This window comes from Onychostoma macrolepis, chromosome 03 (assembly GCF_012432095.1).
Source record: "Onychostoma macrolepis isolate SWU-2019 chromosome 03, ASM1243209v1, whole genome shotgun sequence".
NCBI lineage: Eukaryota > Metazoa > Chordata > Actinopteri > Cypriniformes > Cyprinidae > Onychostoma > Onychostoma macrolepis.
In genome coordinates this window covers 34,795,920-34,811,590 of record NC_081157.1, presented here as the reverse complement: position 1 = coordinate 34,811,590, position 15,671 = coordinate 34,795,920, and the positions used below count along the sequence as shown (strand labels likewise).

The 15,671-nt window shown below is 38.1% G+C and overlaps 2 protein-coding genes across 9 annotated transcripts in view; one reads left to right on the top strand and one right to left on the bottom strand.

Moving 5' to 3' along the window:
• Nucleotides 1-558: 558 nt before the first annotated feature.
• LOC131536961 (uncharacterized) lies at nucleotides 559-8,728 on the top strand. 2 transcript variants are annotated; one of them, XM_058770185.1, is made up of 6 exons: nucleotides 559-782; nucleotides 1,394-1,556; nucleotides 2,112-2,243; nucleotides 3,699-4,130; nucleotides 4,696-4,757; nucleotides 5,142-8,728. In XM_058770185.1, exon 6 carries the CDS (start codon nucleotides 6,066-6,068, stop codon nucleotides 7,170-7,172), a length of 1,107 nt encoding a protein of 368 aa, XP_058626168.1. In that variant the 5' UTR covers nucleotides 559-782; nucleotides 1,394-1,556; nucleotides 2,112-2,243; nucleotides 3,699-4,130; nucleotides 4,696-4,757; nucleotides 5,142-6,065; the 3' UTR covers nucleotides 7,173-8,728. The 2 variants fall into 2 exon arrangements, with proteins under 2 accessions (XP_058626168.1, XP_058626167.1); XM_058770184.1 differs by adding an exon at nucleotides 1,173-1,268 and having other exon boundaries at nucleotides 4,696-8,728.
• Nucleotides 8,729-11,223: 2,495 nt separating this feature from the next.
• LOC131536958 (uncharacterized) overlaps nucleotides 11,224-15,671 on the bottom strand; it is a 13,127-nt gene continuing 8,679 nt past the window's right edge. Inside the window, exons 9-16 of one of the 7 annotated variants that reach the window (XR_009270147.1) lie at nucleotides 15,565-15,658; nucleotides 15,246-15,481; nucleotides 14,832-14,958; nucleotides 14,402-14,464; nucleotides 14,122-14,239; nucleotides 13,924-14,025; nucleotides 11,861-13,852; nucleotides 11,224-11,550 (exon numbers count right to left, since the gene is read on the bottom strand). Coding sequence is in view for 4 of the 7 variants with exons in the window: in XM_058770179.1 (XP_058626162.1) it covers nucleotides 13,737-13,852; nucleotides 13,924-14,025; nucleotides 14,122-14,239; nucleotides 14,402-14,464; nucleotides 14,832-14,958; nucleotides 15,246-15,481; nucleotides 15,565-15,658 (856 nt within the window). In the remaining 3 variants the exon portion in view is untranslated. Of the gene's footprint in view, nucleotides 13,853-13,923; nucleotides 14,026-14,121; nucleotides 14,240-14,346; nucleotides 14,465-14,831; nucleotides 14,959-15,245; nucleotides 15,482-15,564; nucleotides 15,659-15,671 lie in introns of those variants that run through there. The other 6 variants (XM_058770182.1, XM_058770183.1, XM_058770179.1 and 3 more) reach the window with 6 other exon arrangements.

Sequence of the window (15,671 nt, the reverse complement as noted above, 5' to 3'; positions counted from 1 at the left end):
AGGGCATTTATTTTGTAATGCCACATCAGACTTACCTGATTTTGGGTGAGTGACAACCTGAGAAGGTCTACTATCAATCTGAGGTGAAACTAGTCTGTGGTAACAGGGACTTTCCTTTTTAGAGCTATCTGGAATGCCAAGTATAACACCCCTTATATGAGATTTTGGAGGGCTTATTTTTTTGTAATTCAACATCAGTTATTTTGATATCATTTTGTTTGAACCATAATTATTAGGCTGTTACTTAACACTTTTAGACAATTTAATTTTATAAGGCTTATTTAAAATAATTTTTTTTAGAGATTATTATAATAATATTACAGACAGTTAATCTGATATTATTTTATTAATTAGTATAGTTCATTTTCTTAATATATATTACCCTTACCCTTATTTCCCTGTTCTTGTTTGTATGTAGAAGTTAAACAGTAAAAAAGAAAAAAAATGGCTGAGTGAACGCAGGCGAAAGACCAGCGGAAGATCGCCGTAATGCACCGTATATGCGCGCACAACAAAACAGCGCGGCGGCTAGATTGACCATGCATTTCGGAGTGGCGGCTGGCTTGACCGCAGTAGTTAATCGGATAACGTTAGGTCACTTACATGGAGCGTGAAAATGGGCTGAAACTGAAAACAGGTTTTGATCTTTCATGGCAAACACATATTGATACCACTTGTTCTGTGATTTCAGAAGCGTCAGAAAAAAAAAACTCTATGACACAGGAGAAGTTCCTGATTTAAACATTTCTGAAGGGAGCTGCTGACTGAGAAATAGAAAACAGGTGATCTGAGAAAGCTTATTAAATAACTTTATATGCATCTTTCACAACATATTTCGCCTATATCACAATGCATCTGTAATTTTCTTTTGCAAAATTTGGTTACTTATCCAAACATAAGTAACACTGTAAGAGCATTACTGTTGTGTATGCTGGCAGATGAATGATACACAGCAGACAATGGTGTCTTGTTAACGCACATGGTCTTTACTGAACTGTTGTTAACTCTGATTAGTATGTCAATACATCACTATATATGTCACCACTGGAGGGCAGGCTTATCACAAAACGCTGATACCCAATAGCACATACATTACACTTTCCTTCCCCCTAGATTAATCATACTGGGAAATAAGAAATGCATAACTACAACTTACTCCTTAACCTTTACAGTTAACCTGAACAATGTTGCTAACTACAACAAAACTACAAATGAAGCCTTTTGGGAGGTTTTCTACATCTTTCAGGATAACGTCTCTGTGAACCTGGGTGAGGTTCAGGTGTAACTGGAATCGTCACATCTGGTTTATCATTGTGCGGTTCAGACTCGTTCACATTAACTGAGGTAGGAGGGGCAGTCTCAACAGCATCATTGTCCTTGTCATCTGAATCAGGGACATTGTCAGGTGAATCAGGAACAGATAACGGTGAGGATTTTGTCTGACGATCCATCAGCTGATCTGCATGGCGTCTCCATGTGTTATCTCCAACCTTTACTGTGTACATCAAGGGTCCAGTTCTGGTGGTGATAGTACCTGTATGAAAGTCTTCTGAATGGTAATAAACACAAATGTGCATGCTATATTTTCACATATTTCATTGTTTATTAGTGCATCCTTGATTTATTTGAGAAATAATTTGAAAAAACAGCAGTAATGTTTTACCAACAGTACATACTTTTGCTAAGCAGAATTCATTTTTTGCTTTAACGTGAACAGCATTTTGTTTATTCTTGATTTCTTATTTGAAAATGTCTCATTCAATAGGACTATCATTTTAGAACACATATTGTTTTCATTTAAAATGTCTCCTAGCAAAAAGGTGAATATGTATTTTCTTTTAATTTGAGAGTTTGTTAGTGTGTGATCCTCAGTCATAGTGCTGTGATTCCCAACCTTTTGACCTTGAAGCCTCCTTTTTACGTAGTTCAAATTACATAAGAAAACTTGAGGTCTGCCATGTATTATTTTGATCATGTCAAATTGATATTACGTAAAGTACAACTCATACGAAGACTTAAACAATAATAAAACTTTTATTTATTTATTTTTGCTGAATTATTGTTGAATTATTAGTATTATTATTATTATTCTCATGTTTATTTTTTAACAGTGGCTATTGCAGATAAAGCAGCAAGCAGCATGGGAGAGACTCCAGCAACAAACGGCACACAGACAGAGACTCCAGCATCAGACAACACAGCAGACCCGGCATCAGAGTCAACACCGCCGCTCCCCTGTAATGGTAAAATGTCTCATTCAATAGAACTGACAGGTTCCTGTACAGCAGACAGTTTTGTGTGTAATCACCTGGCACACACAAAATAATAGTATCTGTCCAAATGCAGACCCTAAGAGTTACACTCATAAAATACTCATTACACTCAAATGTTTAATCAGTGAAAACAACAACAAAATAATTAAATTAAGTTAGGATTGGATGATATGGCCAAAATTTATATCACAGTATATTTCTTGATTTCAGTTGATACGATATAATTCTGATATATATATATATATATATATATATATAAAAGCCTCAGAGAAACTGCCAAGAATGCCCACAATGGGTGTCTGTACTTGCAAACTTCTGAAAACTGCATTTGCCAAGTCTGTTAAACCTCCTCCTGTAAAACTTTTTAGAAATAAAAACGGAAAAAAATAAATAAATGTTCACCTTTTATTTGTACTGAGCCTTCAATAGGGTTGCCAACTTCAGTGAGGCAAAACAAAGGAAACCCATTCACGATACCAAAAAGAACCATGAAGGGCTTTAAGGACACAAAAACAGAATCAACCAGGAACTGATTATTTCAACATATGACAACTTGACAGCTTTACAATAAACCATGAGAAAACATGAGATCTGTACTTGCGACAGAACACATTATATTATCGCTGTACAGTTGATTATTTTATTTATTCAGTATGTTGGTGTGTAATCTTTTATTTTTTTGGATAATTTTGCAGTTGTTACCTGAATGGGATGAATTTTTAATTATAATTCATTTACTTAAATTATGACACCATAATGTAATTATTTGTCCCATTTTTATCTAAATAAGTTAGCGCAGCTTTACCATATGCTGCGTCCCACATCCTAACGGTAATGATAATGTAATATCATTACCGTTAATAATTGTAATAACAATTATATATATTGATATTGAATTATTGTCCAGCCCTACATTATATATATGTTTACTTTTAGCATTTTGTCCCATAGATTACTGTTACTTCAATTTATTCTGCTCTACTTTATGCTATAATAAGATGAGCATAGAATATGAACTGCAAATGTACATAGCAGTGTATACTTGGTCATTCAATTTCATATCATGTATTGATGCTAGTTGCTGAAAGTCAAAGCCAGCCTTCACATTCTGGGCAGTAAGATTTTATAGAAAATCATGTTTAAAATCACATACTCTTTTATTTTTATTTTTTGCTTAGCTTCTAGCTGTGATTCCATCCAGATGGAGGAAATCAAACATGTTTGATAATTTTAGACAGTTTTATAACATATCTTTTTCATTTATCATGCATCTTCTAAGCAATGAGGCACATGTATTTTAGTTTCTTATGCCAGTACAGAGTTTAAAAGTTGCATAGTGTATTTCAGCGTTTAAAAAGATTTGTTTTAAATGTGTTGATTACAGCAGATTATTAGGTTCATATCACAATTTTTTTTTTCTAACAGTGGCTAACACAGATAAAGCAGCAAGCAGCATGGGAGAGACTCCAGCAACAAACGGCACACAGACAGAGACTCCAGCATTAGACAACACAGTAGACCCGGCATCAGAGTCAACACCTCTGCTTCCCCCCGAGTCTGAAACTCTTTAACTTACTCCTGCATCTTCCTCCTTAACTTCTCCTATTTCTTTCACAACCTCCTTGTCCTCACCTATGTCGTTATCCGTGGCTCCTCAAGTCTCCCCCCTGACTCAGCCTGTTTTCAAGTTCTCTCAACCCAGTCCTATATCTTCTTCCCTGGCTTCTCCTCTGCCACCACCCTCTACCCTTTCTGCCGCTTCTAAACTCACTCCTGTGCCCACTGAGCTAGGTAGTCCAGACTCAGTATCTTCCTCAGGAAAAAAAAGACAAATAAAGAGGAGAGCAGAACCTAGAGGTATTTATGGATTTGTTGATTTGTAGATTTGTTTTGATATAAGAATCAAAACTGTTCTTAGTTTTTGCTGTGTAAAACCGTTTTAGTCACCTGAAGGAACAGGGCCTTTCTCATTGTTTTTTAAAAAGGTCTAGGTTAGAATTCTACAAAGGCACATATTGTAAAATGCATCTTTTATTTATTTATTTATTTATTTTATTTAATGTTATCAGTATATACAACCCAAGCGTAGTCCTTTTTGTGAAAAAAGCAAAACAAATTTTTTGCATGTTATCTGAAGTTTACTGCACTGTAGTTAATTGACAGAACAGAACAACAACAACAAAACATTTATATAAACATTCAAACAAGTAAATTACATAATAACATAATACACACACAAATTACATACAAAATAAATAATGTGGGTTATGTTTTGAAACTGATACCATCAAGAGTGCATGCATACTTGAAAACTACATGTCTCATTGCAGTGTCAAGACTTATTAGTATTTATATATAGTTATTAGTTTAGTTTATTAGTATTTATATTGCTGTCTGTCTGCTGTCTTTCTGTGTCTTACAGTGGGATGAAGTGGAAAAAATCCTGGGAGCCACAAGAAAATATTCAAAGCTCATCCTGAAGATGTGTGTGTTCCAATGTATTGTTTGTTGTTAGGTTGTATCGTTGTTGCAGAGACTGAAATCAGATTTTGTTTTTCAGTGTTATTGCACATCAGTTTAGATTTATTCCTGTGTTCTGTAACTGCTTTGTAAAGTATGTTGCCTCAGTTTTCTGTGTTTGGTGACTGGATAGATAAAATGTTTTGAAATATCTGTCAGTGGCTTTGTTCTTTTATATACACTTGATTTTTAAAATAGTTTATAATTGTTAGTTTGTCATTTAAGAGCATAAATACATGCACTTTAACTAAAAGCATTTAGTGATATGTTTACTGCTGAAACATTTTGATAAAGCCATGTTGTTGTTGTTATAATTATTATTCATTTTTATTATTCATTACCATAAAGCACCTATTAGCCCACAGCCAAGATGTTGATGCTTGCATATGGATCCGCACGTCTCATGTCTCGTCAGCCCCGTAACAGAATACTCGGCCAAACAAGGATCCAGCAGCTGTTCAAGTGGATCATGGCCAGGTATGGACAGCGATCTTGTTGCTAGCCCTCAAGCAGGGCGCCCGATCACTCGAGTGTTACATTGTGGAATATTTGGCTTTGGCGAATGGCTCGGAATTACCAGACAGCATGTTGATAGACTTTTTCTGTGACGGCCTTAATCAGCCTTTAAAAACAGAAGTAATTCATAAGGGTCCACGTTCACCGAGTAGTTTCTTGGACTATGTTCTGTGGTCTGTTGGTTCAGCTTTCACTGTGGGTGTCGTGGAGGAACGTGACCCCGCACTCTCTCGTCGGATAGCAGCCACACTGGAGCAGACACACAAAGTGGCAGCGACAGCGAAGCCCGTTCACAAAATGGCGGCCACAACAACACCACGCCTTGTCATTGCTGTCAGTCATGAGCCGAGCCAAGTCACAGTTGATGTCAGAGAGTCAAATCAAGTCACCATTGATCTCCACGAATCAAGCCAAGTCACAGCTGATCTTCAAGTCGCAGCTGATCTTCATGAGCTAAGTTAAGTCACAGTTGATCGTCACGAATCAAGCCAAGTCACAGTTGATCTTCATGAGCCCAGTCAAATCACAGTTGATCTTCATGAGCCCAGTCAAGTCACAGTTTATGTTAAAGAGCCCAGTCAAGTCACAGTTGATGTTAAAGAGTCAAACCAAGTCACAGCTGCTCTTCACGTCACAGCTGTCCGGAGTCACGTCACGTCTCCGCTGACCTTCCAGAGTCACGTCATGTCTCCGCTGACACACCCAGATCATCAAGGTCAGTCGCCCATTATCCCAGTTTGATGTCTAGTGTGAGGGATGTACCGCTGGTGTCTGCACGCACGGCTGGTGTCTGCACGCACTGCTGGTATCCCTAAACCAGCTCATTGTAACCCTCCTGTTCCTATTCCCCTGTCCGAAGCGCTTCCCCTGATGGGAATCGCTTTAGGTTATGTTTGGGCTGCGTACACCACCGCAGAACTGTCTGAGGTGGCAGCAGCTGCCGCAGCCTCTCCAGAGGTGGTGGCAGGTGCTGCAGAACCTCCAGAAGCGGCGGGGCTCACCTCAGCCCCTTGTATGGTGGTGGCGCCCAGTAATGTACTCTCAACCTGTTGCGTTACTAACCTCTCCCTGTGTCCTGAGTTTACCGCTGTAGAACCTCCAGAGGTGGCGGCAACTGCTGCAGAACCTCCAGAGGTGTCCGCGGTATCTGTCTGCAAAATCTCATCCTGTCCTGGCATGGCTATGGAGGCCGTCAATGAACTCTCGTTCTGTCCTGTCACAGCTATGGAGATTAATTACGAACTTCCTGTGTTTCCTGCCTCGGTCCTTGGGTCAGTGCATGTTCTCTCTCCTTTTTATGTCTCAGTTCTCCCTAGGTCCCAGGCTCTGCTGTGGGTTCCTGACCCGTCGTGGTGGGCTCCTGCTCTATCTGCTCCACCGTGGTGGTCTTCAGGTCCGTCTGCTCCGCTCTGGTGGTCTTCTGCTCCGCCCTGGTGGGCTCCTGCTCTGTCTGTGCCGCTGTGGTGGTCTGCTGTCTGGCTCTGGTGGTCTTCTGCTCCGCCCTGGTGGGCTCCAGTCCTGTCGGCTCCGCCCTGGTGGGCTCCAATCCCGTCCTCTCTGCCTTGGCTTCCTGCTCTGCCTTGGTCCCCGGTCACTCTGCTTCCACAGGGACCTGGCCCTCCATCCCTCCCCCTGTTCCGCCTCCGCTCCACCTCCCTCCTGGATTATAGACTGTGTGGAGCGTCTGGAAGCCGCTCTTTGGGGGGGGGGGCCCTGTCACGAATCTGGTCCCTGCACTTCCGTTCATTCACCACCAGAGGTCACTCACTCACCACATTGACTCTCACAGCACACATCACACTGGACTCAATTTCCCATCATCCATTACTGATCACAGCTGTCACCAATCACTCATTGCACTAATTACACGCACACCTGATCCTACGCACACACTGATCACATACCTTATTTAAACCCTGGACTTTCCTTCTGTCACTGCCGAGTATTGTATGCATTATCGCTGCCCTACAGAGCCCTGTTAGTTTCCCTAGTCTTGCCTGTTTCGGATTGTTTTCCCCTGCCTGGACTCTTGCTTACGTTTTGGTTTACCTCTCTTATCTTGCCCCTTTTGATTCTGTTCGCTGTTGTATGACCCACGCCTGTTTTTTGACAACTCTGTGCATTGCCTATTATGTACCTGTCTGCCATTGTTCGACCCTGCCTGTTTGACCACGTCCCTGATTCAATAAAGCTTGCATATGGATCCGCACGTCTCACGTCTCGTCAGCCCCGTAACAGATACTTCTTGTAAAATGATGCTCAATACCAAGCCACTGGGCTTTGAGCATCATGATGCTATTGTCAAATGTATATTTCTGCATTTTTGTATAGCAACTGTTTGTCTGAACAATTGAAAATATTGAGTGTTTAGGAAATCCTTTTAAAACATTATGAAATAGCCTACATTATTTACGAAATTTGTTGCTGATGGTGTATTACAGAAATGACATACTTGAAATTATTCCTTGAGTTTCTTACATTTATATAGACGTAAAAAAAAAATCTTGCATTTAGCTTTATTAAACATTTTATTGCCGTGGTCACTGGTTTATTATTATTAATTATATATATTGAAATTCCAAGAGTTCAAGCGGTGGAGAATAGCATGACGAAGTGATTAAATTTATATATGCTACACAAAGTAAATGTTAGAAGCACTTAGCAGGTGCATATTTAGTTACGGCTGTAGGCCATTGCTTAGGACAAAAATGTTTCTCTTTTAAATGTATTTATGCATCAGGTTAACCACACAAAGGAGACTGTCGTTGTAAAATATGAGTTGTGTTTAAGTAGCAGTACTTGTTTAACTGCCCGTGTGGATGCACTCGTTCGGCCAGAACCGGAAAAAATCTGACGTAATTTACCATACATGGACAAGTAAGTGTGGAGCTGCGCTCGCTGTGATTGGACTGTCTTTTAAACAATATAAAACAGCGTTCCATGTTCCAACATGTGTTTTGATGCTATTATTACGTTAGTAATTAAGTTAACGATAAAGTGGCGCTATGTTGTGAGAAATCACGCCTTTTCAAAGATCTTAACCCTACCCTAGGCCTTACTACACACTTCAATGAACTACAAATAACAACGCCATGTTTTCCCGTTCCATTGATAGAATAACAGAGTCTTATGGGTAATGTAGTTTAAAACATTTAGTATATAAACAATGTAATTACTATCTTTAATGAACAATTGGATATATTCAAAATATATTAATTATGAAACCCTCTATGAAATATCTGAGAGGCAGGCTGAAATTTGGTATATTACTGTGAGCATTTTAAAAAACACCTTTAAGCCACCTTTCCATATATGTCTGAAAATTGTGCCCAACATTATTTAGTAAACACAGCATAAGCAATTATCCTGTCAATTTTCTCTTTGATATTCTTAAAGGACTTTGAGTTATGGCCATTTGAAATGTGTATTTTTTTGCTCTTTCATGGGGCCACTACTGGGCCCCTGAGGGTGGAATGGCAGTAAAATGTACACATATGTATTCTCCTCGTCATGGACAATAAACTGTGTTGAGTCACAATTATGTCTGAGTATTTTCTCTTTTAATCATAAAAGCTGTGAAAATGAACCCTAAAAGACGTATCTGTAAAATCACCAAGAACTTTCAGAAAGCTGAGGTGATGCTCTGACAATCTACTGTCCTCAGGAGACTTTGACACAGAATTACAGATGCTACACAGCAAGATACAAACCTCTGACCAGCTCCAAAAATAGAAAGGCAAGAATAGAGTTTGCAAAAAAGCACAAAGGTGAGCCAGAAGAGTTTTGAAACTGTGTTTATGGACCGATGAGACAAAGATGAACCTTTATCGAAGTGATGGGAAAGCAAAAATGTGTAGAAAAAAGGGAACTGCAATGATCCCAAGCATACAGCCTCATCTGTAAAGCATAGTGGAGGTGGTGCCATGGTATGGGCATGCATGGCTGCCTCTGGAACAGGCCTCTCAACTCTACTGATGACTTAATGTATGATGACAGTAGCAGAATGAATTTGGAAGAGTACAAAACCATCTTGCCTACCAATATTCAAGAAAATGCCACCAGATTCATTGGGAAGTGCTTCATATTGCATCAGGACAATGACCCAAAACACCCTGCCAGTTCAGTCAAGGAATTTATAAGGGCAAAGAAATGGAAAGTCTTAGATTGCCCAAGTCAATCTCCAGATTTAAATCCCATTGAACATGAATTTCACCAGCTGAAGAGGAGAGTAAAGGCAGAAACTCCCCAAAACAAGCAACAATTGGAATTGGCTGCATTAAAGGCTGGGGAAAGTATTTCAAAGGATGAGACCAAGAGTCTGGTGATGTCTATGGGTCACAAACTCACTGATGTGATTGTGCGTAAGGGATCTGCAACTAAATAATAGCTTTTAATCTTTTATATCTGCCTTATGTTCAACTGTCCCAATACTTATGCTCTCATCAATGAGTGGGATGAACTCTAAAAGTGCTGTTCTTTTTATTTGGTAAAACATGTATGTGTTGAAACAGCTAATAATAAAATGTGACATTCTGTAGTTTTGTCGCATATTCATCTTTTAATCATATTTGCAAATGTCTTGACTCCACCTTTCAAGTGTAGTGTATATATTATATATTATTTTATTGATATTATAAATTAGATGTTGTCTTTGTGTAATGATACAGAAGCAGGAACTGCCAGACTATAAACTGAAATCTTGAAGGTTGTCCTTAGCAGGACTAGAACCCATATCTTCTGGACACAGAGCTGGTGTTCTTCCTAAGTGAGCTAACCTAAGTTGAGGATTTTGAGACCCAAGTGCAGAGGAATCACAATTGGGAGACGAGAGGTATAACTTCAAGTGGCTTTACTTGTAGAAGGTCAAAAAAAGGCAAGAAACAAAGTACAAACAACACCAGAAGCAAAGCTTCCAATAGTTACAAAAAGGGAAAACAAAACAAGCACGATGGCTTACAAAGACTCACGGTCTGCAACAGGATACACAGGTAGGTAGGCTCAAGATTGAACAAAAAAACAATGCCTAAAGGCAACTTAAATAGAGCCCTACACAGGTGAGTATCATCAACAATAATTGCTAGGCACAGAGATCTTGCTAATGGTTGCCCCCTGGCAACTGGGAGGAAGATTGCAGGCAACAGACATCCTGCGCCCCCTTGTGGCTGGGAGCAATACTGCTCATCATGGCAGAAGTATGACCCCTAGTGGTTGGAGGAAGTATTGCTGGCTAAAGCCTTACACTTTGTGGGGCTCAACATTAAAATGTTCTCATTTTATTATCTTTGTGAGGACATTTTTACAATGTACTGTAGGAAAAACAAGTTTGCGCTCACGCACGCACGCACACACACACACACACACACACACACACACACACACAAAAATGCAAAATAAATTACAACAATAATAATAACAGTATTCTACAAATTCTGTATTTTTATATATATTTTTTAAGTATTTTTTATTGTTGTTCATGGTGGCTAATGTAGTTAATGTTATCAAATGAAACCTTATAATAAAGTGTTACCCACAGAACAAACATTAATAGCATTTGTAATTAGTTTTATTAAAATTACTTATGATTATGATTTAAAATGGGACATAAAACTTGAGATTAAATAGTAAAGGTGGGCATTCAAATTAATACTAACTATATTACCTTAAAAGACCAAAAATGTATAAGTGAATATAAATTTTAAATGGGCATTAAATAATAATTGTGTAATAGTTGAGTTGTAATGTAATGTCCCATGTAAAATCCTATTTCATAAAATATAAAAGTAACAGGTAAGCAAAGCTGTCTAGCAATGGTGACAGAGGCTCATGGGTAATGTAGAGCTTTCTGCTATCCAAATCTGAGAAAAATGAGAACAGGTTGGTGTAAGAAAAAACAACAAATACAATAGGTCAGGGTTAGAATGACATTTATTTATTCATTTTTTAATAAATCTGAAAAATTATTTCATGAGTCGAAACTCAAGGGTCTTTTGGGAAGATGCTGAATGCAATGCTTCCAAAGTTTGTGCTAACATTTTAAAACTCTTCTTCAGAAAGTTCTAGATTGTTGTTGTCCTCACTTTCCTCTTCAACATCTTCCTCCAGCATGAAGAAAGAAGGGTCAGTGTTGACACTGGCATAGGTGCTGGTGACTGCTGCAAGTTTTGCTGCAGAATGTGCCGCTTGTGTAAGATACAGCAGTACAGCCCCCTGTGCCCTTCTTCGGTCAGCTCTCTGGTTGAATCTAAAGTAAAAAAAAAAAATGAGAAAATTGACATTGATAATTAGGCAGCATTTCATGAATGATATTGTTGGAAAAATGCACTGCAGCTTGAATGATCAACTCTGGGTCTGTACTGTACAGTTATGTGAAAAAAAAACAAAAAACAAACAAAAACAAACTAAATAGCTAACAAGCTGCAATTTTAAATGGTCATTTAAATTTATTTTTAGATTGGAAGCAATATTTATAGAAAACTATGACATCTTGCTTAGCGGTATCAACATATTATTACATATTACTGAATAATAAAAAAAAAAAAAGTGGTACATACTATGGATCTTCATTTCCTCCTTAATCTCCCAAGGAGGTTGTCCAGTTTGTCCAGCGCTTTTTTTAGATGTTGATAGTGCTGAGTCATTTCCTTTACAATTATGATCTTCTCCTCCATTTTTCAAATTTTTCAAAACACTTATTTCAGCTTTACGTCTAGCACAGTGGTCTTCATTAGGCATTTTGCGGGCCTTCAGAGTAATATTGATAAAGAACTTGTCCAACAAGAACAATTTATATGGGTAATAATATAGATAATATACTAACTATATCATCCATAACTATGCTTATAATTTATAATGCAGCCAATATGCATAATTTACAACTGAAACATCACACTACAATTAGGGTTGGGCCGATAAATGATGCCATCGCCCATCTCAGATGGCTGACAGACATCACAATGTTGAGCCGGCATTGTGATTCCCCTAGTCTGAATCTGCACACAGTGTTGACAGGAAAGGATAAAGCTAATTTTTCTGAGGTGTGAAACTTTTTATTTTGTAACAAGTTATGAAGGTAATGACACAGACCTGGCTGCACCATCTCATCTGACTACAGGTACTGAATCAGGACAGCGCATTTGTCTCAGGGACTTTTTACTTCAACAGTCTGACAAAATAAATTTTCTTTATAACAAATAAATAGCTTTTATAAAAAGTATAAAATTAAGTATTACAGCAATGGAAAGATGCTAAAACCCGCTGAAAGGATGGCATCTGACCTTTCTCTCATCACTTAGGTGGTGTGTCCACCAAAGCGTTTTTAGGCAGCTGCAAACAACAGGTGCTCAGCATAAAACGCCTGTCTTTGAGTGTTTGATAGCACTTCAGCATTTATTTTTTTTCATTTATACACTTGCCATGATAGACAATATCCGCAGAAGCGTTATAATATCTGATTTCACAGACAGTGTATTTGTGCATATAAATGCGATACAATGTAGAGTATTTGTTCTGGTTCCTGATTTAAATGATGTTGTTGCTTTATCATCATACCCTGGCCCCGCCCCCTGATGTCATCGTCCATCGCGATGTTTCACTGTAGACATCGTCTGATGCCAATTTAGTAGACATCGCCCAACCCTAACTACAATATAACAAAGAAAGGTATAAATGCTCATCCCAGTATTAAGATATGCCTACTTTTATTTAAAAATATATTGGCTGCATTACATATTCTATGATGTAGGATATCAAATAAGTAGGCAGATTTATTTCACGCCGTTCATCTAGACTTTATCCTGTTATTGCAGCTAAAATAATATATATTATATTATACTAATTTAAATAGTATAGTGACGACCACTTGTAGTATAGCATATGTGTTACAGGAATAACAATAACAATCAGATTTTTACTATGACTTCATATGTGACCCTGGACCACAAAACCAGTCTTAAGTCGCTGGGGTATGTTTGTAGCAATAGCCAAAAATACACTGTATGGGTCAAAATTATCCATTTTTCTTTTATGCCAAAAATCATTAGGATATTAAGTAAAGATCATGTTCCATGAAGATATTTTGTAAATTTCTTACCATAACTATATCAAAACTTCATTTTTGATTAGTAATATGCATTGCTAAGGACTTCATTTGGACAACTTTAAAGGAGATTTTTTCAATATTTTTTTGCACCCTCAGATTCCAAATTTTCTAATAGTTGTATCTCAGCCAAATATTGTCAGATCCTGGAAAGCTTATTTATTCAGCTTTCAGATGATGTATTGTTTTGAAAATTTGACACTTAAGACTGGTTTTGTGGTCCAAGGTCAAATAACATTACAGATAACAGCAGTATATAACATGTCATTCTTTACTGTATGTTGCACCTTTTTCACCACCCAGTCTTAAATTGCTGACTGTTATTACTTATATTAACAATGGACATAATTTTGTGAATTAATAAAAGCACAAATATACAACACATTACTTACCATCTCTTTCAGCTCACCAAGTCTCCTTCGTTTGCGCTGCCTTGTTTGGTTGCTGTCTGTAAGGTTCAGAAAATTTCATTAGAAGAAAAAAAAAAAAAAGCAAGTTGAGTGACGTAATAGCAAATACCATTTTGTCGATATAGATCATGCTTCTTTCTTCGGATGGAATAAATTATTTCAGCAATTTCTCTCTGGAGCTCTTCCTGGCTACTGTGAGTACTGGGTTTCTCTTGAAAAACAGAAATAAGCAACCATTACAAAAAACACAGTATCACTGCTAAAGTTTAGCCAAATGTATGGAAAATAAAGAGACTATATCACATACCAGTGGCAGCCCAGTGCTTGACATCTTTCACCCACCGGTCCACATCTTCCACAGAGATGCTGAACTCCTGCTTGAGACTCTCAAGATTGGCTGCTTCCATTTCTGCTCTCTGTGTAGTCTATTTAAAAAAGAAAAAATTGAGAAAACATAGAATCACTGCAAAATTAGGCCACAACTAGAGCATCTAGTATTGTGTGTCAAACACAGTATTAGATTTTAACCAACCTGACTTGGTCATGTATTTTGTAGTAAGAGCTGCCCTTGACAGGAAGCTATTGACCTGTTCCACCTCTTCACCAACAGTATTTCCTGCACCATCCTGACTTCTACCGCCCCACCTTACCTGTTCCAAAACATCAGATGAAGACATTTATCAATATAATCTTATTTCTTAGACTGTGTATTCTAAATTAGATTTTGTGAAATGAGTAAATTTTCATCAGGACCCCCTGCACTGCCATTTTGTAACTCACAAGCTCATTAGTTGAGACTGCAAGACCTGAATTGAGCGTGTCAGGAAAACATACAAATTGTGCAGAGCTGGGGGTACTGCAGGACAGATTTGAAAACCACTGCACTAAAGGTTTTCACTTATGCACACTACCTTTTCTGAAACACCTGTATTTAGAGATAAAAAGGAAGCTCTTTTTTTCTGATGCTGTAGGGTTATGTTCCTAAAAAACATCTTATGATGCAAACATTTAACTCACATACTGTACCTCACATTTGCCAGTGTGAGCCTTAGCATGCATTACAGAGAGAAAAGGCTTCATTGTGGTAAGTGGTTGGAGGAGCTCAGGCAACTTCTCTGCCATCGTTTCCAAATAAGGCCAGTACCTGTAATGGAAAAAACACATGTGCATGGCACAAAATGGTAAGGAGTCAAATCAGGACCTATGTGACTGGTACAATTCAATCAAAGATCACTATGCAGTCATATAAATTATAATATTTCCTTATACCTTATGGACTAAACTGTTGTAGTAGTAAACTAAACTGATAACACAGTAGCCATATTAAATTTCTAAGTCCATAATATAATAAAGGTGTACTTTTTAGCTAGCCATGGTGTTATGCCCATGGCATAACGGTAAAACATAATTTGGCAGTAGTTATGTATTTACCTGCAAGCAATGTCTGTACAAAAGAATGTTGCACTTGCAGCTTGTGCCAGCTCCTTTTGCAGGAACATTGGGTAGGCATATATTTCACCACGGTAGTGATTCAAGCCTTGCAGCAACATTCCATGACGACACACAGCTATTTCAAGGCCCTCCTCATCCACCTTGGCCCTGGATTTCTGTGATGTTTCTCTGCCTGCTGTAAATGTTGCTGGCCCACAGACATCATGACCTGTCCTCTGAAAGTAGAAGCAATGCGTTACATGTAATCCCAGGACAATTTAAAAATAAAGAAAGGTTGTAGAGTTGAATAAATCCTTACACTAATCATCTGGCTTCTGATTTGGTCAACAAAGGCAGATACTTTGGCATCTTGTGCGATGAATAATCCATCAAGCAGAGATGGTTCATCTGTCCTGTTAAATAAGA